The sequence below is a fragment of the Saccopteryx leptura genome, chromosome 5, assembly GCF_036850995.1.
Source record: "Saccopteryx leptura isolate mSacLep1 chromosome 5, mSacLep1_pri_phased_curated, whole genome shotgun sequence".
NCBI classification, from domain to species: domain Eukaryota; kingdom Metazoa; phylum Chordata; class Mammalia; order Chiroptera; family Emballonuridae; genus Saccopteryx; species Saccopteryx leptura.
This window is the reverse complement of record NC_089507.1, coordinates 182,804,626-182,830,845: the sequence shown is the minus strand read 5'-3', so window position 1 is coordinate 182,830,845 and position 26,220 is coordinate 182,804,626. Positions and strand designations below refer to the sequence as shown.

General features: G+C 43.5%; 1 protein-coding gene across 4 annotated transcripts in view; it reads right to left on the bottom strand.

Moving 5' to 3' along the window:
* KIF16B (kinesin family member 16B) overlaps positions 1–26,220 on the bottom strand; it is a 354,538-nt gene that overhangs the window by 117,913 nt on the left and 210,405 nt on the right. For 2 of the 4 annotated variants that reach the window (XM_066387102.1, XM_066387104.1), the window contains exons 19-21: positions 5,468–5,500; positions 5,049–5,102; positions 1,862–3,211 (exon numbers count right to left, since the gene is read on the bottom strand). In XM_066387102.1, the coding sequence (XP_066243199.1) occupies positions 1,862–3,211; positions 5,049–5,102; positions 5,468–5,500 (1,437 nt within the window). The remainder of the gene's footprint in view (positions 1–1,861; positions 3,212–5,048; positions 5,103–5,467; positions 5,501–26,220) is intronic. The other 2 variants (XM_066387103.1, XM_066387105.1) reach the window with 1 other exon arrangement.

Here is a 26,220-nt window from a genome sequence, read left to right as displayed (position 1 = left end):
GAAAATGCCCAGACCTCTGATCTCTCACACTCCTTCCTGTAAGGGTCAGGACACTGCGGCTCAGTGATGCAAGCTCCTGCCCAAGGTCACCATGGTGGAGAGGGCTGAGTCAGCACTGAGGCCCCCTTGCAGGACCACAAAGCAGGTGATGTATTCACACGAGGTGACGCCACCCCAGTCCTTCAGGGAGTCTTGGCATCATGTCTGCAGGGCTATCAGAAAAAGTGTTTTTGAATTCATGCATTTATTCATTTTGAGAACAAACCTTATGGGAAGCAGTAATGGGATAGATAAAGGAAGTAGATAAATTTTCTTTAACATGAAAATAGTGCTACTTCTGCTCTGGCCTGTTGGTTCAGAGGTAGTCAGCTCAGTGTGTGGATGTCCTGGGTTTGATTTCCAGTCAGGGCACATAGGAGAAGCACCCATCTGCTTCGCCGCTCCTCCCCCTCTCCTCGCTTCTTTCCCCCCACCCTTGCAGCCACAGCCGGATTACAGTGAGTTGGCCCCAGCTGCTGAGGATGGATCTAGGGCCTCTGCCTCAGGCCCTAAGAAGAGCTTAGTTGCTGAGCAATAGAGCAACGCCCTAAATGGGCAAAGCATCGCCCCTTAGTGGGCTTGCTGGGTGGATCCTGGTCATGCCTATCTCTGCCTGCCCTTCTCTCACTGAATAAAAAAAAATAGTACTACTTCTTAGCTTTACTTTTCATATCACCAATATCACCAACAGTACTATCAGTAAATCATCATCAAACACACTTAAACATACTACTGTGCTCAGAATCATCTGGGGAGTTTTGTTCAGTTATTTCCTTTTAAATACAGAATCCTGGGGCCTCCCATCAAATACTGCAAATCACTGGAGTGGGAGAAGTACCATCCCCTTGCTCCCAGGTGTGGAAATGAGTGCATTCTGCAATTTGTGAATGCACAGGGGTGGGGGGCTTTGCTGCAACTGGAGCTACTCAGGGAGAGGATGCAGGGCCAATGATGAGGACAGGCAGTAGAAAACAGGGAAAGGAGCACAGGAGGGAGAAGAAGAAAGCAAAGAAAGAAGGAAGGAAAAAAGGAGGGGAGGGGAGGGGAGGGGAGGGCAGTGCAGGGCAGGGGAGGGGAGAACTACCTAACAACCCTAGGGATGAACCCTAGGGAAGAGGGAAAGAAAGAGGGGTGCGGGAAAAGGAAGCAAATAGAAGGAAATGGAAGGGAGGAGACAGGCGAGGAGGAAAGGGAAAGGAGGAAGAAATTAAGGCAGGAAGCTTTCACTCTTCTGCGTTTATCAAAGTAAAACATACACATCCTATAGGTCAGAGGAACAATGAAGAAGGGCTTTTTGTTCTTGTGTGTTTTCTACTTTAGGTCAATGATTCTAAAACCAGTATCCTAAGGAGTAAGTCAAAATTGTTTTGGGGTGTTTTTCTCAGGCAAATAAGAGTTGCCTGTGTACTAGAGCAGTGATCCCCAACCTTTTTTGGGCCACGGACCGGTTTAATGTCAGAAAATATTTTCACGGACCGGCCTTTAGGGTGGGACGGATAAATGTATCACATGACCGAGACAAGCGTCAAGAGTGAGTCTTAGACAGATGTAACAGAGAAAATTTGGTCATTTTTAAAAAATAAAACATCATCCAGACTTAAATATAAATAAAACAGAAATAATGTAAGTTATTTATTCTTTCTCTGTGGACCGGTACCGGTCCACGGACCAGGGGTGGGGGACCACTGTACTAGAGAATATAAAAGCTAAGAGTTACTTAAAAAAAAAAAAAAAAAAGAGCAAGAGGTACACTATGAAGGATAGAAAATGTGCAATTACTTAGCACCAAAGGTATGCCATGCTTTCCCGTTGCATGTCTCACCTGTCCCGGTCCTTCTCCAGGGCCTCCTGCTCGGCTTCCAGGCTGGCCTGCAGCCCGGAGCGCTGGCCGCTGCTGTGCAGGGTGGCCAGGCGCTGCCTCTGCTCCTCGATCTCCAGGCCCAGCGTGGAGCGCCGCTGCAGCTCCGAGTGCCTCCTCTCCAGCCGGGCCACCGCGTGCTCCAGCGCCTCCCGCTGCTGCTTCTCCCGGGACTCCAGGATCTCCTTCTCCTTCTTCCTCACTTTTTCTTCCTGCCGCGCGATGTTGGCCGTGAACTCAAAGGTGGCCTGGAGCTTCTGCAGCTGGCTCGCGTTGGCCTGGTACTGTGCCAGCTGTTCCTCTTTCTCTTCCATTTCTTTTTCCACTTGGTAGAGGGTGTTGTCTAAGCCGAGAGGACCCCTGGCGAGGATTTCGCACGCTCTCTGTTTCTCTTCTAGCACAGTCGGCAAGTGGTTCTGCAGGAGGTACTGGAGCTGGCGCTCCTTGTACTGCAGCCTGTACTCCGCTGGCTTTATCTTCTCCACATCTTGGGCCACCTGGGGGACATTTGTGGCAGTGTCATTTCCCCCCAACGACCTAAGCTCCTCTTCATTTTCAGATTTCAAACGCTCTAGAATTTCCTGTTCTTCTTCGACTTCTTTTTCCAGGAGGTCCTTCTGCTGCACCAGGTCCTTCTCCAAGTTGACTAGCTTGACCAGCTGCCGTCTCTTGAACTCCAGGAAATGCAGCTGGGCGCGCTCCAGCTCCTCGCCGTCGTCGCCCTCGGCGCGGGCCTCCTTGGCCCGCAGCAGGGACTCGCGGAGGCCCTCCAGCGCCCGCCGCTCCTCCTCCACGCGCTGCACCTCCCCGTGCCGCAGCAGCCGGATCATCTCCTGCTTCTCGCGCAGCTGCTCCTCCAGGTGGGCCACCAGCCTCACTTGCTCCTTCTCCTGCTCCTCCAACCGCTTCTTCTCCACCTCCAGCTTGGCATACTGCTCGTGTTTTTCCCTCTTGAGCCGGTCCAGTTCTTGAAATATCTGGATCTTCTCAGCCTTCTCGTTGTTGTTGAGTTCCTGGAGCCGCTGGAGTTCCTCCTGGACCCGGAGGAAGCTCTCTTCTTCTTGTTTCTTCTTCTGCAGCTCGATCTCCTGCTGCTCCCTCTGCCTTTCCTCTTCAAACTTCTCCTTCTCGGCGAGCAGGTCCTTCAGGCGGCTCTCGATGTGGACGCTGCGGCGCTTGAGGCTCTCCTCCTGCCTGCGGATCTGGCGCTGCACGATCTCTGTCTCCTTGCGCTGGCTCTCCACCTCCTGCTGCATCCGCTCCAGGGCCGCCTTGTCCGACTTCTGCTTTTCCTCCATTTCTTCTATGAGTTTCCTGAAACGCAAGATGTGTCAACACTGTTTGATCGCTGTGTTCAAATGTTGTTCTTCCCTCTAACCGAAATGCTCTGAAAACGAATATACAATAGAAAGCCAGACCCTTCACTGCAATAATCAGGAGGGAGAACTGCTTTCCTTTTCATTTAAGTGGCAGGCTGTTTCATTTTTTCCCCCTCTGTAACTGTCTAACCTATCATCTGCCTAATCTGTTGAAGTAGCCTCTGATATTTCTTTGTAGAGTCTATAAGCATAATGTGTTATGCAAGATAAAATTTTAAAACCCCCCTGAGATCAAAGAGAAAGAACCATTACCAATTTAAATTTAAATGTGAATAATTTTATTCAGCCCAATGGCTAAAATGCAACAGAAATTCAGTTAACAGATGACGTTAAATAAAAATGCTTATGCTGTCTTCAACTCATTGGGGTCAAATATCAAAGTCAAGATAATTGACAGTTCATTGTTCCTGCTCAAATAACTACATGCTATTTAGCATTTAATCACTAGTTTAGGAAAAATGGTAATCAGCAAATAGGCCAAAATATTAGCTTATTAATACATAACAGTGAAAATAACAGTCTTCATTAGATACTTAACTGCATGACTCCAGGGGTGGCATGTCATGTTTTGTTTAGAACAAATGACCCTCGGGGGGTGCTACCTCAGCTCTGCCAGGTCAGGATGGCCTCCAGTGCAAGAACACAGGTGTGTAAGCAGCACAGGTACTGACACATGACCCATCAGGATCTATCTTGTGTGATGCTGGAAACTAAACCAATTCACCTCTAATACCTAAATCTAGATTCTTGAAAATAAATATTCACTTTGTAGATTTTCTCCAGCCTTAGTTTCTATTTCAATATCTTAGTCCATTTCCTGGATTGTGAAATAGAACATGAAAAGAAAAAGGGAGATTTTTATCAAATAATTATATTCAGAACATAGAGAATCTCTCCAAATCAATAAAACAACCAGACAGATACACACACACAAAATATAAAAGAAAAGTGAGCAAAAAATATAAAAAAACCTATTATAGAGGGAAATGCCAATGGCCAACCAGCATAAGGAAAGATGTTTAAAAAGAAGGAGGCAAAAGGAAGGGAAATTGTCATTCTTTCAGTGTTTTAAAAACTCAGCTGATATTTTTAAGGAAGATATACTTTTGAGTGAAATTTAAACAAGTATCTATTTGGCATATTAAATTTAATGAGTGTAATATATTTGCCTACTAAATCTATTTCTCCTTTCTCATAAGTATTTGAAGATAAACTATTTTAAAATTTCAAATGTGAAATACAGCTAACCACTAAAGAAAAATGGCCTACAATCATTAGCCATGTACGTAACAGACACAGAGCCAGAGGGTGGTACTGAAACAGACACACCCAAATCAGTCTAGAACATTAACACAAGAATCTCCAACTACAGTAGTGTTAAAACTCAGTAACCCTGGGCCTGGCCGGTTTGCTCAGTGGATAGAATATCCACAGGGCATGCAGATGTCCTGGTTTAACTCTCAATCAGGGCACACGAGAGAAGTGACCATCTGTTTCCCTCCTCTCTCCCCCTTCTGTCCTTCTTCCCTTTCCACAGCCAGTGGCTTGACTGGGTCCAGCATTGGCCCCAGACACTAAAGATAGCTTGGTTGGTCTGAACATCAGCCACAGGTGATAAAAATAGCTAAATTGAGTTGAGCATCAGTCGCAGACGGGATTGCTGCATGGATCCTGGTCATGGCAAATGTGGGAGTCTGTCTCTCTATCTCCCCTTTTCTCACTTAAAAAATAAAATAAAATAAATGAATAACTCAGTAACCCAAGTGGCTTACCTTTTGCTTTCTAGTTTTTCAAGTTCTTCACGCTGTTGCCGTTCAAATTCAAGTCTAATAAAATCATAAAAGGAAAATGAGTCACTTTTCTAAAAGAGCTTTTCTCTTCCTTTTACTCTTTGTATAGTTATATATTATAAAGAGCATAAGTTATATGAGTATGATTTTTCATTACTATGGATTAGCAAGTTTAAAATATATATATGTATACAGTACTTTGCTCTATAACTATGATTAGAAATTAATCATACTTTTTTGGGGTGCTTGAATTCAGGCAAAAATTATATTTTACTTAAAGGAAAACAAATGAAACACCATGGTACTGATAAAGCAGAGTTAAAGGAGACTTATAAATAATAAGCAATTCTACTCCATGCAGCTTAGTCACCTATGAGTACAGAAAAATGGAGAATCTCTACCTTAGACAGATGGGTCCTTTTACAGGGAAAAGGCTGCCCGGGAGGTAGAGAGAGAGCACAGACATCAATTAAGAAAAGAATTAACTGAGGAAAGCATCAGGACAAAGCAGTAAAGCACAAAAGCCAATGGCCATGCACAAATTGAAACATCTTTTTATAAATGTCACATTTCCCAACAATTTCCTGAAGCAAACCCCCCAAAACTCCAAAGAGTTAGCTCTGTTATGTTTTCACACACTTCCCGTGATAATTATGCCACGAATAACAACTGAGTATCAATAATAATTGAAAACAGTAGTCAAATTCACATTTTCTACTTTGCAGATAATTATACTGCAGGAAGTTTGTCAAGATGCTCCTTAACTAGCAGTGACATGAGGCTAGATAGGTCATGAACAGATTTTCCACAGTCGTAGCAAAAGAAAGGGGGCTAAGCCATTGAAAATTTTGAAAACAATTCATTAAAACGTTGATAACGAAAGTTGCTTTTTCCCCACAAATACTAGATTTAATTACTGCAAGACATCACATTCCATTGGATTTCGAGTCCAACGCCTTAACCACTCGGCCACCGTGACTTCCCGACATCACATTCCATTAAACAGCATAAACTGTAATGCATACATTTTCTTGTGGTAAATGGCAGATACATCTAAAAAGTTAAATTATGAATTACTTTCCTTGGATAATGAGATAATGTGCAAGTCCAAATTGACCACAGTTACCTCTACAGTGAGTTACCAAATATTTCAAATAGATGTTACTAATTTAATTTGGTCTAATGTTGAGAGTAAGATGGCTGACAGACTTTGTAAGCAGTGTGCCAAGTGAGCTGAGCTGTGTGATTAACATACTATTAGCTTAAGATGTCTTCTTTGCAAATTCTTAAGATAGCAAATAGTATCTCCAGTTCACAGATTAGGAACCAAAGCTTGGATATGTGAATGAACTTGTCCAAGATCAAAGATAAGAAGTGGTAGAATCAGGATTTGAAACCATGACAGCCTGCTTCCAAAATAACCTCCATTAATTCATTTTATAAGCAATGCTCAAATTTATGATATACAACAGACGTATTAAATCCTCTACTGAAACTTTTCATTTAGGGTTATATTTATTCTCCAATCAAATGGACATAATCTATAGATTACAGGCATTGCTGTCTGTGAGAAATCACATATTTATATATATATATGTTATAGCCAGTTCTTGACCCCAGCATATAAATCATTACACTGAGTTGGTACAGGGATTCATTAAAGGTAATATATAATCATTCTCTCTTAGGTAACAATAAACAAACCTTAGGAATATTTCCTAGTAGATATTTTTAGATTTTGGTACAATTTATTATTTCTAGAAATATTATACAGTCAAAAAGAACCACTGGATAAAAACACCTTCAAAATCATAGAAATTCCCTAATGGAATTTCTTTATTCTCTATTTTTATTTTCTGTGAACAATAGCTCAATGTGACTATAAGAAGATAATGTCACAAGTGCATGGTCATAAACCAAATGCTACTTTGGAAAATACTATATATTTACGAATTGTACTTTAAAATGCCCCTTTCCGTAATCAATAATAATTATTTCAAATAGCAAATCTCAAAAGATTGTAAAATATTAATGTGAATGTGTTAATATCAAGGAAAAAATATCAACTCAAATTGTATCTTAATGTGGCTTCATTTTCAATAAGTGTCATTCACTATTTTATATTTAGGAACTTAACTTGGTTCCAAATGCTAATTTCCTAAATGTCACAATTAAAAGGAAAACCACAAAAAGATATAATTTTTGCAGCTGTTCTTAGCATTTTAAAGTGACATTTCGAAATACATATACTGTGGGTATAACAAAAAAAAATAGCATACAATCAATTTTTATAAGAAATAGCTTTTTTGTATTAAAAGATAACTAGCACTTTGAAGTATAAATGCGCATCTTGTGATTTATATTCCTGGTATCATTGGAAATGAAAAAGCAAAAGGGTGCGAATTTCTCAGTTTGCACCATTGCACTGAAAGTAATAACAAATATAAAAGAAATAAAAATTTAAATGAACTAAAAGCATAAATATGTGAGTCCTTGAGTGGTCCCAGTGGTGATTAGTTTTATACCTCTGATTTCATTTCACTTTCTAAGAAGAGGAAAACAGTTCCTCAGGTCCAGCCAACACCTGCGCTGGCAGCTTCAGGGGGTGGGCAGGGAGAGTAATGGAAGCACAGCTCTGGCCCACAGTATGACTGCCACGGAGCTCCCACTCGGCAATGGAGGTGAGCTGAAGGTCAGTCCCTCGCATGGATGTGTTCAGCAAGCATGTGAACAGGTAAGGACAAAATTCTGGTTAGTAGGCAGGACTGGACTTTTTCTATGTGACTCAGTTATAATCAAAAATAGAAATGACTTGGTGTGTGCGCAATCCATGAAGCTGCCCAGGGCCTTGTGTCCGTTTGATACTCTACTGTTGTCTTCTTGAAATTCTTAATATACAAATAAGAGGCCCACATCTCAGTATGTACTGAGCCCTGCAAATTCTGTGGCTGGTCTAATCAAGTATACATCATTGTTTAAAGAACTCCAGCCCTCTTTCCTGGAATGCTGTGTGACCTTCCAGTCCAGATTGTGGTGGGGGATAGACGGAAAGGAGCTAGAAAAGACTAGAACTCAGTGTAAGGTGGTTCACCTCTTCCTCATCCTTCATAGGGGACCAGGTTTTGACCACAGTTGATTCTGTCACAGTTTAGACCAGAGTGACTGGCCTTCTCACCATCCTCAGAAATTTCCAGTCAGTCTCAAGTCGCCATATGAATGAGCAAATTCTAGGGGGACAGAGGGGGTGGTCTTAAAGACTACAGAGAAAGTGTGAATTTGAATGTTCATGTCAGTTCTGGTCGTACCTGACCTTGAGAACCTTAACATTTCAGACGTTCTTTAAAAGCTGGCAGAAGCCAGTTACTACCTGGAGGCACACATGGAAAACATGAAGAACTGGCCATTCACGCAGAATCCAGCTCTTCATGGAAGGCCTTGTGGTCTTTCCCATGTTCATCAGCTCACGTGTAAACTTTCATTAGAAAGCTAAAAACAGCTCACTGTTTTGTAGAGACAGTTGAGAGTGCTACAGGACTCATTCTCTGTATGTATCCCCTTACCCAAAATCATAGTGTAACACACCAGGTTATCTACAGTAGAGCAGCTTACATACAACTGTAATTCAAGGTGTGTATATCAAGATGGGGATCTCACAGTGCAATTTAATCTAGGAGGCTGTGAAATTAAACCCCGCTTAGGTAAAAGTCAAAGTTTATAACATAAGTATCCCTGGTACTCTGGGAAAGGCTTTCTCATAAACTTTCAAATCCCTGGTCTAGAAAGTACTCACTAAAGACTTTCCAGGGGCCAGTTGTAAGCCTTTTGTATTACAAATGAAAGTGCTCAAAAAAACAAAGATCATTTTTTAAAAATAGTAAAATTTGATACCATAAACATTTTAAGTGAGTTTCTCTTCAGTCTATTTCTCATAACAGTGGCATAACCTGCTGTAATAAAGATGCCAGGACCCCGTGTTAGGCCCAGGAGACCTACCTGATCAAGGCAGAGAATGACAGGTGGTTAGAACTACGACGAGACTCAACAGCTCCTGCATTCAACTACTCAGCACACCCCCACACCCTGCTCCTCCCTCCCTAACCTTATGGGACAGGAGAGGGAGGCCCAAAGAGTATTAAGTAGGGGAAGGTCCAAGGTGACCTTCTCTTTAAAGTAAAGGCCACTTCCTCTTGCTCCTCCTCCATTCTTCCTTCAACTCTGAATTGCATCTTACCTTCTCAGCCAAACCATGGCAACTCTTACTCTGGCACAGCTTCCCAAAAGTTACAGACAAGTCATTATTCTAAGCCAGCACCGTGGGGCACAGGCAATCTCACTGCCACCAATTAGGCCATGCAGGCCACACACCCAATCACCCTTTACCACGCACCTACTACGTACAGGGCGGTGAGTTAGACGCCCAGGAGAATACAGACAGATCAAGTGCCTATCAGTCTTAAGACTGAAGTGTACATGAAATAAAACACACATGTATATCAATCAGACAGAATGTGATGAATCCGACAAGAAAGTTCCATTTTCAACAGATGGGGAGAAAGAAAGCACTCCTGGCTTCCGGGAGGAGAGGAGGCTCCCAGAGACGCCACTGTCTGAGCTGGCTTAATCCATGTACAGAATAACTGTGGGCCCAGTGTGGTAAGTGTGTGGGGGGGCATCTAGTGGAAAAAATAGGAGAAGGAAGACAAAAGATACAAGCAAAGGAAACAGTAGAGAGCCTTGTTTGGTTATTGCTTCTAATAAATAAAGGGAGGTGGTAAGAAATAGAACCCAGAAGTTAGACTAGGCAGAATGTCAGCAGGGTCCCCTTCCTGGGTAACCCTTCCTTCCACTGCCCTGTGGAGTCCCCCACACAAGGCACTGAGCTCAAGGCACAGGAACCAGTGATGGTTCATGCATCCATTAATTCAGTGGTTCTCAACCTTTCTAATGCCGTGACCCCACAATACAGTTCCTTATGTTGTGGTGACCCCAAACCAAAAAATAATTTTGGTGGCTACTTCATAACTGTAATTTTGCTACAGTTATGATTCGGAATGTAAATACCTGATATGCATTATGTATTTTCCGATGGCTTTAGGTGACCCTGCCGGGGTCGCGACCCACAGGTTGAGAACCGCTGCATTAATTCTTTTGTTCAACAGACCACCAACATGCCAGGTGCTGTCCTGGCATTGTGGGTATGGAAAAAGAAATCCCTTGCAGTCATGAGCCTCCCATTCTAGTGAGGGGAATGGCTAACTAACAGTGTGTTTTGTGATAAGTGCTATGAAAAAGAATGAACCCACAAGAGAGAGTTGAGAGAGAAAGGGACATCCAGGAAAGATTTAAATGAAAGAAGAGGGAGACCATAAGGATATACGTATTTGGTGCCAATGTGAGGGAGAAGCCAGGCCAATGACCATGTGACGATGAGTATGCAACGCTGGGAACACAGCAAGACCCAGAGCAGACAGAACCATGGACAATGATGGAATGAGATCAATTCTGACCCAAGAGGGAGCCAGGGCCAGGGCCAGGGCCAGAACCACCCGGGACACTACAGGCTGCAGGATGCACATGGAGCCCTGCGCACCAGGGCTCCTAAAGAACAGAGACCTGCCTTACTTGACTGTATATCCTGAGGGCCTTCTGCAAGGCACACAGTAGGTATTCAACCAATGACTGCCATAGATAGTACTCTGGAGTCAGGGACACGAGGCTCAGTGCCAGAGAAGCTCCAATTACACAGTCACAGAATACCTGGATGAGGAGATGGTGTCAAACAATGGAATACTCTCTTTGCCTTAAAAAATAACTCTTGATGCTTCCACCCTTTCAAGATGAATGGAATTAACCACAGCAAATGTAGAAGAAAGATGTAAGCCCCTACCATGAATGCCCCATGGAATATAGCCTTTAGCCTTCACAGCTAAAACATATACACACAGATGAGTCTCCAACTGTCTATTTTGTAACCTTTTTTCTCTTAAGAGATACCTTGGGAAAATCCCGACTCATTAACTGTTATTCTACAACATAGTGTAATATCATGCAGTTCTATAATATAGATGCAGCATGATTTGCAGAAGCAATCTCACACTGTTGGAAATGAACATGGTAGATGATTCTGACAAAACAGTTTGCTGAAAGCTACACTGGATGAGGTTAGTTTAAAAACAGCAAAGCTGTGCGTATCTGGGGCAGAGAGAACACAGAGCCAGAGAAGGGAAGTTTGAAGATGTTAAAAAGACTTAAAAAGAACCACAGTTCCTCTGCCTTGACAATAAGTCGTTAAAGTGAAGAACTTTACAAGTCTGCTTCACACATTTGTGCTCCTTTGATACTGCGTGCTGAAAGACAAAATGCTAACACTCCCAACAAGCAACGCTTGAAATGTGCTGTGTATGGGGCTACGACTGAGCAGAGGACTGGGGGCACCTTGGTACTTCCACGTGCCTGGCCACCCCTCCCAGCCATCCTCTTCTGTGCCTGTTCTTTCCCAGGTCCTCCAATCTTCCTTTCTCTTTAGAATCTCTCCTTTGTTCCTCCCCTTGCTGCTGGAATGTAAACAGCAACTCCCATCAAATAAAGATTTCAGGGGAGGTGTAGATTTCGGTGAGAAAGTAACCAAGTAGTAAAGATTTATATAAGTGGATTAATTGCAATGTAATCAATCATTTATGTGTGTGTGGGGGGAGAAATACTCTCAGAAGTATTTCATGATTAAGCAAGAGTTACATCATGATGCAAGCACAGAAAGAAGCCGTGTTCGAAAGCATGGGGAAAGTGCCCAATAAAAGGTTACAAGAAAAAGCAGAACACAGAACTGTATGCAGTGCGATCTCAACTGTATTTTTTAAATATTCTATACAATGCATAATTACAATATCCAATGTACCACTAAATATAAATACTGTAAAATATAAGTAAGTACATATTATAAATGTAAACTAATCATTATGTCTCAGTAGAAGGACTATGAATGCTTGTGATTATTCATTCTTGAGTGTTTTACTTTTTTTGTCACAGGCATTTAAATTTATAATGAGTCAAACTACCTGTTTCAAAACTTTTTCTTAAACGACGGTGATTATAGCAACCAATTCACTTCCTTTTTGCTTCTACATATCTCTGGTTCATTTCCATTTATTTCCAACAATGATGATAATTAACCTTTAGAAGATGTAAGATATGAGGGTTGTTGATGATGGCAAAACATCTGATGTCACTGACATGGGACACTGCTATTCCAAGTTAGAATAATAATTTGTGATAAAAGGAGAGGATAGAAGTAACTCGTCAGGGCACAACAATTCACACACATACACATTCAATCAACAATTATTTTTCAAAGCACCTACCTAGAAGTGGGTACACGGGATTAAGTAAATCAGAGCCTTTCTGTTTACCATGAAATATACAGTCCAAGAGTTGGCACACAGCTGCACCAGTAGACACAATTATCAACTATTTAAATGCTACCAAGGGAAAATAGAGGATGTTGTGAATGGACAGCCAAGGAGATGAAGTTGGGATTTGGGTGGTAAGACCTCCATGAGGAAGTGAGACTTAAACAGAGATTTTAGAGACTGTGGAGAATTCAGCCATGTGAAGTGCTGGTGGACACAGGGATGCGTATCCCAAGGGCAGGAAACAGCATGTACATGAGCTAAAGTACAGAGAGCTGGTGGCACGTAATCAAGTTAATACACCATGTTACTTGAAAAGAAAATTGTGCTGCCTACAGGAATAAAAGGAAAGCTACTGACTACAACTACTTCGTCCATAACTGCTTTTCACCAGGAAAAGTCTCAATCCTCAGCTGACCTTTACAATTCAGCTTGAGACGTCGCCAGTATAAAATGAGCAAAACACAATGTGCATCTAAAGTGACTAAATAAAGATGAATTATTCTTTGAATTTTGCAGCTCATCTTTCTGTCTACTTTGAAAACAGAAGACATAGGGAGCTCATCATTTAAAGTGACTTACAATGAAGTGATATTCAAGGACAAAGAAGAAAAAAGCAAAGTTAGTAATTAGCATTAATCTCTGTTAATGGAAGGAAGAAACCCACTCCTTTCAGTTGCTCTCATCACAAGTTCCCCATGACTCTGTATCCTCACAAGCTCTACAGCAACTGTAAAGTTAGCAAATGATCCATTAAAATGCGAGTTGACTGAGAAAAAAAGCCGGAGGAGAAATCAGCCTTACAGCAAAGCAAACTTTTGAAAGATAGTAAGGCCCAATAAAATAAACCATGGAGATAAAAACGGTCAATGAGCATCAACTAAACACAGGCTAACTACCAAATCACCAGCAACATAAATATTGCTAATTACATATATAAAACTTTTGTGTTCAAGGTCAGCAGGAAAAAACAAAAAGGGCAAAACAAGTTTTAAAGTAGCAAAAGTGAAAGCCTGACCAGGCAGTGGTGCAGTGGATAGAGCATCAGAGTGGGATGCAGAGGACCCAGGTTTGAAACCCCAAGGTCGCCGGCATGAGTGTGGGGTCACTGGCTTTCACATGGAATCATAGACATGACCCCATGGTTACTGGCTTAAGCCCAAAGTTTGCTGGCTTGAGCCCAAGGTCACTGGCTTGAGCAAGGGGCCACTGGCTCTGCTGGAGCCCCCAGTCAAGGCACGTATGAGAAAGCAATCAATGGACAATGAAGGAGCCACAACGAAGAATTGATGCTTCTCATCTCTCTCTCTTCCTGTCTGTCTGTCGTAATCTGTCCCTGTCTCTGACTCTCTGTCTTTGTCAAAAAATAAAAAAATAAAATGAAAGTAGCAAAAGTGAGAGAAGGACAGAGAAAGTGGACTGAGTACGGCACTGTATTTACAGGCAATGTGATCGTTCCTCCCAGGATACGCCATCAAGACCATAACCTTACTCAAAATGCAGAATCTGATCACAAGCCTCTCCAGCTATGAGCAGATTCTGTGTCTGAAACTTCTCTAGGTTGATGTAAATGAAGGGGGAATCTGAATTCACTTAGTTCACATTTATTAGATGTCTATTAAGTTCCAGGTATGAAGCTGGGCACTGAGTGAACAATAAATTAGATTCAGTGCCTGTTTTCTGAAAGCTTTTAGTCATCTATAGTGAAGCGAAGACTCAACACAACAAAGAATGTAACCCTGTTGCTGATTTCCTTACTTTCTCCTGAACGTAATGTATTTATTTTTTCATTTGAAGGGAGAGAGGGAGAGAGGAAATGAGGAGGGAGAGCATAAGAAAAGGGAAGTGGTAAGAGATAGGAAGAAAAGTAATTATTTTTTTCATGTAACTTGGAGACGGTGATTCAGAATCTAGTTCCTTCTGGCTTTACACTCTGAAATTCCAACCCTATTCTTCTTTTTTTTTTTTTTTTTTGTATTTTTCTGAAGTTGGAAACGGGGAGGCAGTCAGACAGACTCCCGCATGCACCCGACCGGGATCCACCCGGCATGCCCACCAGGGGGTGATGCTCTGCCCATCTGGGGCATTGCTCTGTTGCAACCAGAGCCATTCTAGCACCTGAGGCAGAGGTCATAGAGCCATCCTCAGCGCCCAAGCCAACATTGCTCCAATGGAGCCTTGGCTGCGGGAGGAGAAGAGAGAGGCAGAGAGAAAGGAGAGGGGGAGGGGTGGAGAAGCAGATGGGCGCTTCTCCTGTGTGCCCTGGCCAGGAATCGAACCCAGGACTCCTGCACGCCAGGCCGACACTCTACCACTGAGCCAACCAGCCAGTGCCCAACCATATTCTTAATCTGAAAGTAAGACCAGGAAGACTAGAGCTAATCACCTGCAGTATCTTAGTACAGCATGCAGCTCAGCACAGGATGAATGGGGTGCTTTCAGGACTGCTTGGTGATGATCAAGATGCCCAGGACACACTTCTAAAGAACATCCCTGTCAGCAGGATCCCTAGTCCCCAGTTCCTCTGAATATAACTCAGAGCTGCATCCAGGAGCATGTACTTCTACTGACAGAGGCTACACTTTAAGAGGATTCCTTTCCAGTTACTAAGTAGAGGAAAGTCTCATACAGTACCTGTGGGAAATGGCGGTGATAGTATAACCATTCTACAGAACAATTTGTAAAAATGTATCAAGGTAGCCATAAAATCATATACACCCTCTAGCCCAGTAATTCCATTTCTACTGAAATAATCATAAACATAAAGATATCTACAAATATGTTCACCCCAATGGCTTGTGATAGCTCAAAAGTAGACAACATATGCCTAACAATAGAAGAGGAGTTAAATAAGGAATGGATATCCATACAAAATATCACATGGATATTAAAATGACATAGGAAAATATATGACAGAAAAGGATTTTTAAGTGTGGAAAACTCTTACCAGTCCAGTTTGAACCCATCATCATAAAAGAACACATATAAATATATCTGTATCTACATGACAATTGTGTATATAGGCCCTGGCCGGTTGGCCTGGCGTGCAGAAGTCCCGGGTTCGATTCCCGGCCAGGGCACACAGGAGAGGCACCCATCTGCTTCTCCACCCCTCCCCCTCTCCTTCCTCTCTGTCTCTCTCTTCCCCTCCTGCAGCAGAGGCTCCATTGGAGCAATGTTGGTCCGGGCGCTGAAGATGGCTCCATGGCCTCTGCCCCAGGCGCTAGAGTGGCTCTGGTCGCAACAGAGCAATGCCCCGGATGGGCACAGCATCGCCCCCTGGTGGATGTGCCGGGTGGATCCCGGTCAGGCGCATGCAGGAGTCTGTCTGACTGCCTCCCGGTTTCCAGCTTCAGAAAAATACAAAAACAAAAACAAAAACAAAAAAACAACAACAATTATGTATATATATAAATGTGTGTACATGCATACAGACACTGACTGAGAGAGATGACTAGATTGTGGGACAGACAGAGGTATGGACTAGAGTATACAACATGTTCCAACTTTGCAGAAATTTCGTCTTGTTTGTGATCTCTAAATTTTCTACAATAAACACATTAAAATGAAAAGTTAGGTTAAAAATAATTATCATCTGTCTTCATCCCGACTGCTGCTGACTTCAGACCACCTTCAGAGTGCGAGGCGCTGCGTAACTCCTGCGGTCTGTGCTGGCCAACCCAACCCCATCTCAGCCAGCCTGTCATATTCCGAGAAGCTGCTTGATGGTTTATCAAATTACTTTTGATATTTTTTTGGTCCAATTGGATTTAATTATTTAAATATATCCATTTATATGAGCTCATCACTGGTTAGTGTTTAAAGGAAAAGAGTGCACCAGTGAAAATTCCTTCCTTTATTTTCAAGCCTGAAATGAACTTGAATTGTAAGTAATTTTGCTTAGAGCACTTTCAAGAAGCTGTGAAAGCTGACAAATTAGCTGTCTGTTTGCAGTCTCAGAGCAAGGCAGAGGGGGCCCGGGCTGTGGGCCGGGTTTTCTTCCAGATACTGGGCTGGCTGGGGGGGAATGCTGCCCCTTAGAAAATTATTTCCTGGCAAAGACCCTGGCTGGGCGCTTCTCCAAAGCAAAGCTCACTCTCAAAAAAAAGTCACCAGGCTTCTTGGCCTCATCCAAACGTTCTGGCACCAATACCACACACGTGTATACGAATCCCAGTTTGCAGGAAGTGTGAGCTGTGGGCCATCACTAGGTTCTGAAACTACATTGGAATGATGTACCCAAGTTTATGTGCCCAGTTGGGCTGATAAAATGTTCTTGGGTAGCAAAAACTTCACTTTTAAAAAGTCCAACTCTTACTATAATTCAGAGTGTGGGTTTTTTTTAGTTATTTTGTTTGTTTGGCTATTGCTTTTCTTTGGAGATTTAGTAGGTTACCTGCTAAACAAAAACTAACGACTGGTTGCTTTGAAGACGAGCTGTGTCTTATTGGACACAGTACTTTGTAAAGCAGATATCATTTCTAAAGAGAGCTCTGCTCTAAGAGGAACTAAGTATTAAACAGTAAATTTTTAGTCTATTGCACAAACATGTATGGGTATAAATGATACCTAAGAAACAAAACGATAAACTTCGATTCCCAATTTTAAGAAAGCAACAAAGCATGTATCAAGTACATCTGTGTGAGGGAGAAACTCAAAAAGACAGGGCCAGCCAACCTGGAGATATTAAAGAGTGCACAGGACCATCTGAAGCACAAGGCACCTGGAGATCTGTGAGCCAACACATCCTGCGTCCGAGAGAACAGCTGCTGGCCACCCCGCCGCGCAGTGCGCCGCTGTGTGCGGGATTCTGGAGGCTCAACAGTAAGGAAGGAATGGTTTCTGCCCCAAGAAAAGCCTATTGGGAAAGCAGGCACGAGCATGAGTTACAGGAATTTGGAAAAGGCGATATAGGAAAGGTATGCACCGAATGCCTTCCAGAGAAGAAAGAGAAAGAATTTAGCTCAAACTGATGATGTGCAGAACACGTCCTGAGGAGACAATTCCTCTACTCAATTTCATAGATGAAGAGGCTTGGCCCAGGGAAGATGAGTGGGTTCTATAGACAGTTTTATAAGACTGGTTTTATACATAGGCTGACCTGAAGAGAGGTGTGAAAGAGCTCTTTTATCCACTTAAACCAAAGTATAAAGTTCAAGGTGAAAGTGACAGAAGACAGGGTAGGAGTTTGCAATTCATCTCATAGGGACTGAAGAGCCATGCCAGATGCTGGGAAGAGAGGGGGCACCACGAAGGGCTGAGGAAGAGCGGTGAGCTCCACTCTCCGCTCAAAGGTGGGACAGGGTTCCAGGGACAGGCCCCTCAGTCTGCCCTTCGTCATCTCCTAGAGGATGTCAGAAATCACTGTCAGACCCTGACGGTCACCCTGGTGACTCGGGCATTTGTTACTCTTTAGGTCATGTAGGTATAAAGACCACATTGGCCATTTATAGCTGATTAATATTCCATCTCTCTCTCTCTCTCTCTCTCTCTCTCTCTCTCTCACTCACACACACACACACACACACACACACACACACGTCAAAATATGGAAACAACCTAATATATCACATCTTCCCTTCATCTGCTGAAGGACAGCGAGGTTGTTTCCATATCTTGGCTACTGTGAGTAATACTGCATTGAACATAGCAGTGCATATTATCATTCCAAATTAGTGGTTTTGTTTTCCTCAGATAAACACCCAGAAGTGGAATTACTAGATATGATAATCCTGGTCTCACATTCTGAGGAACCTCCACTCTGCTTTACATAGATAGCAACTATACCCATTTGCATTCCCAGCAGCACAGGAGGGCTTCCTGTTCTCCACGTCCTGGCCACAACTTGGTATTTCTTGTCCTCTGAATGATCGCCATTCTGATAGGTGTGAGGTGACATCTCAGCAAGGATTTAATTTGTAATTCCCTGCAAATTAGTAATATTGAGAACTTCTGCATGTGTTTATTGGCCATCTTATGTCTTCTTTAGGAAAACATCTATTCAGATCCTCTAACCCATTTTTAAATCTCATTGTTTGTTTTTGTTATTAAGTTTGAGATGTTTGCATATTGTGACTATTAACCCCTTATCCCATAAATGATTTACAAATATGTTCTGCCATTCAATAGGCTGTCTGCTCCTTTTGTTGATGATGTCCGCTGCTGCGCGACACTCGGGCCATTTACAAAATAAAGAAATCTCTTGTATGTCCTTCCACAATAACAGACAGCAGTTCTCAGGTGAAAGGGCCCTACGTTTTGCTTTAGGTGGGGGTGGAGATGACGGGAGGGAGAGAGCGGGGAAGAGAGGGCCCTCCAGAGAGCCAGTGAGGAGAAGCAATTCCCAAGGGATAGAGTGGGCACCGATTTTCTATCCAAGGACAGGAAGGCAGGCTGGTGGTCAGGACCCTGGGGCAAGAAAGAAAAGGAGGTGTTGGAATTCAAGAAGAGTCCCAGTATCTTCAGAGAGAAAAATGGGTGTTCATCAGGGTTTAGAAAAAAAAAAAAAAAAAAAAGGAAGGAGCTGCTAAAATGTTTTATGCAAACTCTTTGCATTATGCAAAAACTAGGAAGGCTGAAAGCTAGTTTGAGGTAGCCATGGGGAAAAGCCCAGAGACAAGCTTGAGCAGCAGGTGCTCCAGCAGCTCTTAGCTCCTGTTTGTTAAAGCTGGTCCCAGAGAGGCCACAAGGCAAATAGGGGGTCAGGGACACCAAGCTCCGCACTTTCACAAGGGCCCGGCCACCTGCTGACCACAGGACCTAGGACTCACGGGGTGGGAAGGCTCTGTCAGGAAACTCACTACTATGAGATGCAGAGTCCTGGGGACATGGCGTCTGAGCTGAACTAAACAGCTTCCCCTACTTCAAAGATACCCAGGGTCACCCAAGAGTGGCACGTGCTGAGACAGTGCTGCTGGTGCCGGGTAACTGACTGGCCTGACAACTGTCCTCCCTGGGAGCTAATCCTGCTCGGAGGTGACTCGGCCCCTGCCTGTCTCCCTTACTGGAGCCCCGGCACAGAGCTGGACACATGACGGCCCTCATACAACAGTGAATGGATGAGGAGGACGTGCAGGAACCCGTGAGCATCTATATATTTTATCCTACGCTTTGACAGGCCACACAGATGCCAGCTTTTTCCATGGATGTGTGGTGGCCGACAGATGACTTAGACACATCAACTTATAGGAGCAAGTTCGCCTGCAGCCCAATTTCCCAAGTCTGTGCTCATCTCATCATCCTCTCTTCCTGTTGTCAACCTGCTCTTCCTCCCCCTGTATTCATATTTCAGCTGGGTAGCCTACAACCAACCAATCAGGTAAGCCAGAACATGGAAGTCAGCAGCTCTGCTTCCGCTTCCAATTAACCCCCCAGGCCCCATGACTGCCTGCCCTGACCCTCTATAGCCCAGCCATCTTCCAGGTGCCTTCGACTGCTGCTGCAGTTCAAGGCCTGGCCTCCAGTGTCCTTCTTGTTGCTTCTTCAGTGTTCTTGTACAAAGATGATCACATCCCTCCTTGGCTAGAGACAGTTCTTGGATTGCCATCATCAATGGATTCTGTGATACATGTAAATGAGCTGGTTGACGTGAACTTGGCAGGGCCTGAGGGAGGTCATTAGGAAATTGGTCCCTGTTGGATTTAGGCTCATCACTTGTTTACTATAAGTACTGAGGGAACTAAATTTTGAGATTTTTCTTTTTTTCTTTCTATATTTCCAAACACTATTTTCTAGATTGGACATTCTTGAACAAATGGAAGAAAAAAGAAAGAGTAAGGAAAAACCACAAGGAGATATTACTTCACACTCATTAGGATGGCTGCTATCATTAAAAAAATAGCATAAGAGTGTTGACTAGGATGTGGAAAATTGGAACCTATGTTCACTGTTGGTGGGAATGTCAAATGGTGCAGCTGCTAGGGAAAACTGTAAGGTAGCTTCTCAACAAATTAAAAACAGAATTACCAAATGATCCAACAATTACACTTCTGAGTCCATACCCCAAAACCTGAAACCAGGACTGAAACCATATTTGCACACCCATGTTCAAAACAGCATTATTCACAACAGCCAAATGGTGGAAGCAACCCATGTGCCATTGGCAGATGAACAGATGAACAAGGTGTGCTATATGTGCCTTCTACACACAATTGAATATTACTCAAACTTAGAAGAAGAAAGAGGAAGTTTTGATACAGGCTACAACACAGATGAACTTTGAAGACATTATGCTAAGTGAAACAAGCCAGTCACAGAAAGACAAATACTGTATGATTACAACCAAGGGGCACCTAAAGTAGAATAGAGAGCAGAGATGGTGATGGCCAGGCTCAGGGGAAGGAAGGAGTGGGAGCTGCTGTTCGATGGGTACAGAGTTTCAGTTTTCTAAGGTGGAAAGACCTCTGGAAATTAGTTGTAGAACAATGTGAAGGCATTTATCACTAGTAAACTATCTACTAAAAATGGTTAAGGTATTACATTTTTAGTCCACAGTTCTTCAAAAAAAGTAAAGAAGTTAGTTATCAAATGCTTATGAGTACATATAAAAAATTCTCTGTTGTGTTTAGGGACATATATTTAAATCATAATCATAAATTCTGAACATGCTAACCAAAATTTATAAAAACGTGACACATATATGTACTATCAAGGTGCCTCCAGAACCTGACCTGAAATCTCTCTCTCTCTTACTTCTAATCCAGTTTTCCCAAACTCCAAAGCGTATCTCTCCAAAGAACAGCTGTGTCGGTTTATCAAAAGCAAACTGTAAGTACCACGCTTGGCTTTCAGGGTGCTCAGAGCCAGGCCTCCACCTACAGCTTCCTGATTTCTTCCCAGCCCTCAGCATGGCCCTCCTTCCGGCACGCATCTAGTTTGTCATAAAGGATGTCTCTCACACGCTACCTTCTCTCCAGTCTGCCTCTATTCCTTGCAAAGACCTCAGGGCCCAGAATCCAGTGCATCTGGGAATCTCAAAGAGAATCTGCAAGCAGAGCTGAGGAAAGTAAGTTGGGGTTACTCAGGGCTCGGTATCCAGGACCTAATCTTGGTTAATATCCTCTGTGCTTTGTCTTCCCAGCTAAGGCATTGTTACAGACATCTAATATCTTCATGCTCTCCACTGCAGAGAAGAAAGCACCAGACCAGAAGCCTCCAAGAGGAAGGCTCCTTAAAACCCTTGTACCCCGCTGTGGATGCTGCCTCCACACCCATCTGGCTGTCACCACTGGCTGGGTGTGGCTGCGGCACGGAGAAGGAGTGGAACAGGGTAAAAATGGGAGGACGTTAAGGTAGGAAAAAATGCCTGGTTCCCATAAGGTTGGAGCACAGTGGTTTCTGTGAATCAGGCCTATGACAGTTGCCATGATGATTGCTAGAGGTGATCTCGGTATCAAGAGAGATTCCTCTGGAAGACTCTGGTTTGCTGTTACTCAGCACACTGAAAGGCACAGCTACAGGAAGAGAATCCTTTCCTTAGCATTCCAAATGCCACCTTTCTTCCCACTGCACCTCCCGGGGAACAGAGGTAGCACTCTTTGTCCTGAGTCACAGGTGGCCTTGCTGTCACTCTAAATAGGTTCAGAGCCACACGTCAGTTTTCCTAGACACAGACAACACTGCACTTGACACTTGCAGATTCGCCCACAAAGCAGACTCTAAATATGTGCTGAACTGATAAAGCAGCTCAGTCTGAGTTCCCTAGCTTGTGACACTAACATGCTCTTATGCCTAAGCAGCTTATTATCCAGATTTAAATAACAAGTATTTAGCCAGGGCCAATATTTCTCTCAATGTTCTTCCAATTTGTTGCATGGTGCTTACTTTAGGCTGAGGCCCTTTACATCTGTGACATCAAAAACAGTACAAAGAGCATGGCTATGGCTTTAATCCTGCTCCGCTTGGCCAGGTTGCTGGAGCGGTCCACTTCACATGGTGCCTGCTTCTTATACATCAGAGGAGAAGGTTTTCTCCAGTTATGTTCTAATTCCTGGGCAATCATTCTCTGCAGCAGGTGGCAAGCCGGGGGTGGGGGGGGCATGAAGCCAGGGACATGAAGTATTATGTCATTTTAACCTGAATTTTTACAAATGAGTATTGGAGGGATGGCAGAGACAAATGTGTCTGCTAACTGAAGCCAGGTGACCAGGAGGCATAATGGTATTAGCAAATGGCTCTGGAACCACCTCCTCAGTCCACTGTACTGCAGTCTAAGACAGGCTGCTTCTTGCTCGAGTTCTCTCACTGCCTCAACCTAACTCCTCAGCCCCCTGAGGCCATTTATCCGGCTCCTGCCGCACTTCCGGAAGGGGCACCTCTTTCATTGGTGGTCAGTGAGAGGAGCATAGTTCCCATTGAAATACTGGTCAGTTTGTTGATTTAAATTTACTTGTTCTTTATTTTAAATATTGTATTTGTTCCCATTTTGTTTTTTTACTTTAAAATAAGATATATGGGCCTGACCTGTGGTGGCGCAGTGGATAAAGCGTCAACCTGGAAACACTGAGGTTGCCGGTTCAAAACCCTGGCTTGCCTGGTCAAGGCACATATGGGAGTTGATGCTTCCTGCTCCTCCCCCTTCTCTCTCTTTCTCTCTCTCTCCCCCCCTAAAATGAATAAATAAATAAATAAAAATTAAAAAAAAAAAAGATATATGCAGTGTGCGTAGGGATTTGTTCATAGTTTTTTTAATAGTCCAGCCCTCCAACGGTCTGAGGGACAGTGAACTGGCCCCCCGTGTAAAAAGTTTGGGGACCTCTGCTTTACACAATATGCCATTTTCTATTTGGAACATCAAGCCTCAAAGAAATTAGTAAAAAACCTTTTCAATAAAGACCCATGTATCCCATTAAAATTTCATCTTAATCAGTCTGCTAAACATATATGAAGCATGTCTTATAAATGATACTTTAAAATACAGAAATTAGTAAGACAAACCTTTCATCTTGAAAATTTTTCAGTTGAATAGGAAAAACACTCACATAGGCCAAACTCTTACCCCAACGCCAGGCCAAGCTGGTCCTCCTTGTCTCCCACGTCACAGAAATGGACACACTGTCTTTTCAGGTGTTTCAACCCCAAACCTGGCAATCACCCGACTCCATGGTACATGGACTTTGTGTCTACAGCTACCACCCAGACCCATGCCACTGTTGTCTTTATCTTGGACTAAGGAAATCGCTTTGTAAATAAATGGTCTTGCTTCTAAGCTACTTTCCCCAAATGACACACATCCCATTAGCAGTGTGCATATCTTCAATTTACTCTCCTTTTTGGGCCCTCTAATGATTCCCAGCACTCTCAGAAAAGAGGCCGCTCCTTCCAGTGGCCACAGGCCCCAAGTGCGCTGAACAAACTCCCCCCCCCCCACTCTTCCTGGTGCTTACAATACTCCCACACTTGGGCCCCTTCTGCTTCTCATTCTGAAGCCATTGTGCTTGCTTCGTCCTCTGCCTGAAATACTCTCCTCTCTCCCCCTTTCTGCTGCACAAGTGTCACCTTCTCTCCACTCTAGTCTTAGATTAAATATCCAGCCCTCAGAGGCCTCTTGGATCACTGCTCAAATACTGCCCCAAGACATTTTACGCTAATTTCATTCTATTTTCACTTTCTGCGCTTATTTGTAAATTCCCTTGGATGGCTTCTCTCCTCCTTCCCAGGTGTAAACTGACCTTGCTGGTGGTGTTCCCAACTCTGCCTGAACCCACCCGCCTCACAGAGGCACTCAGAAAGGACTTGCTGATAGATGAGTGTCCACCACACAGAAGAAGAAAGGTGACAGGGATGGCGCAGTGTGCTGCAAGGACGGGACACGTTTTTCATTGTGGGAGAAAAGCCGGGATAGCTTTCAGAGCAGAGACGGTCTGGACTAAGCCTTATAGAACAAGTGGGTGCATCTGAAAGTGTGTTCTAGGCTCTGGAACTAGCACAGGAGAGCCCCAAAGGCACGGAAGTCGGGTAAGCCTGAGCAAGGGCACAGGGCAGGTGTGGAGGGAGGTGCTGTGGACAGCCCCGCGGGGGAGAGCCCGAGGGGCCTGGTGCAGGCTGCAGTTCTAGTTTTTAGACCATGGAAACACTGAAAAGTTTTGAGGGTGAAAACTACTACACTCTGCCCTACGTGTTTTTTTTTTCTTTTTCTTTATTCTAAGTAAGAGGAGGGGCGCTAGAGAGACAGACTCCACATATGCCCCAACCAAAATCCACCCGGCAACCCCTGTCTCGGGTGGACGCTCAAATCAACCGAGCTATCCTCAACCGAGCTTGCTCAGACTAGTGGAGCCACTGGCTGTGAGAGAAGAGAGAGAGAGAGAAGGGGGAGGGGGAGGGAGAGAGAAACAGGTGGTCGCTTCTCATGTGTGCCCTGACCGGGGACTGAACCTGAGACATCTGCGTCCAGGCCGATGCTCTATCCACTGAGCCCACCTGACCTACATTTAATCAACACCGAGAAAAACTACTTTAACTTAAAAACAAGCAAACAACAAAAAAACGACATCACTTTTCAGGGGACTACATGTTCTCCTATGTTTGGAAGGAAAAAGGAGGATGAGTTCCTATCTTTCAACACGAGAGAAAGGAGAGCTCACAGTTGGTGACCCTGTGTCTTGGAGGATAAGCTGCCTGCAGATCATTTTTTTTGGTTTTCAAAGGCACCAAGCAGTCATATAACATTTACAAACTGTTTTAAAGTAAAAGTACCATCTTCAAAGACAATGAAGCAGACACCTGGATTCCAGGATTGGGACAGGGTCCTAGATTGGGAGAGGACTCCGATAAGAACTCTTCATATCCCAAAACAACTGAATTAGCTCAAAAATATTGAAGAGATGGGTCATATTCCATAAACTGAAATTAACCCAGAAGACCTGTATATTTTGTTAAAGTTAAACAAATTGAGTGTATAAAGGAATCAACTCAGTCACAATAAAAGGCACTCGCTATACTGTGAAGCAGCAATGTTCAACCCTTTTCACCCCATGGCACACATAAACTAATTTCTAAAATTTTCAGCAGACCAAAAATATAATTTTTGCTGATCTGACAAAAAAATTAGATATAATTTTGATTTATCCACACTGGACAACTATTGTTGTGTTTGGCTGTTGTCATTTTTTATTTGAATCTAAGAGAAAAGAGGTCAGTGCCCCTGCCTAAATAGTCAGGTACTGCTTGGTTTAAAATTCTCACAGCACACCAGTTGGAAATCGCTGCTGTAAAAATTAAAGACCTACAACAATACACACCTTCCGAGGTAATGGTAAGCCATTGCTCTGAGGGGTTTATCACATGGCTCATTGCACCACAGATTTATCTGAGAAGCACAGCTCTCCTCAACTGCCTACTTGCTTTTACCTCCAAAAGTTCTAGAAGAAGGGAAGTCCAGGTGTTGCACTAACTGGCATTTTCTTTTTTCTTTTCTTTTTTTTTTTTTTTTTTTTAAGCAAGGTGTCAGGTCTGGGCTTCAGCTCGCTTCTAAAATAAGAAATCCAGGAAGGTGATCCCATGGCCCTCCCAGGTGTCAACTATGACAATAAAGAGATTCCTTTTGTTGTTCCACTTCATTATGGATTCATTGGTTGATTCTTGTATGTGTCCTGACCAGGGATGGAAGCTGCAACCTTGATGTATCAGGATGACACTCTAACCAACTGAGCTACCTGGCCAGAGCTAATAAAGAGTCCCTTTAGGCACATCTGCTTTCCATGAGCCGGAGCACTGAGGAGCTGAAGAAGAGAATGCCACTGGGCCCA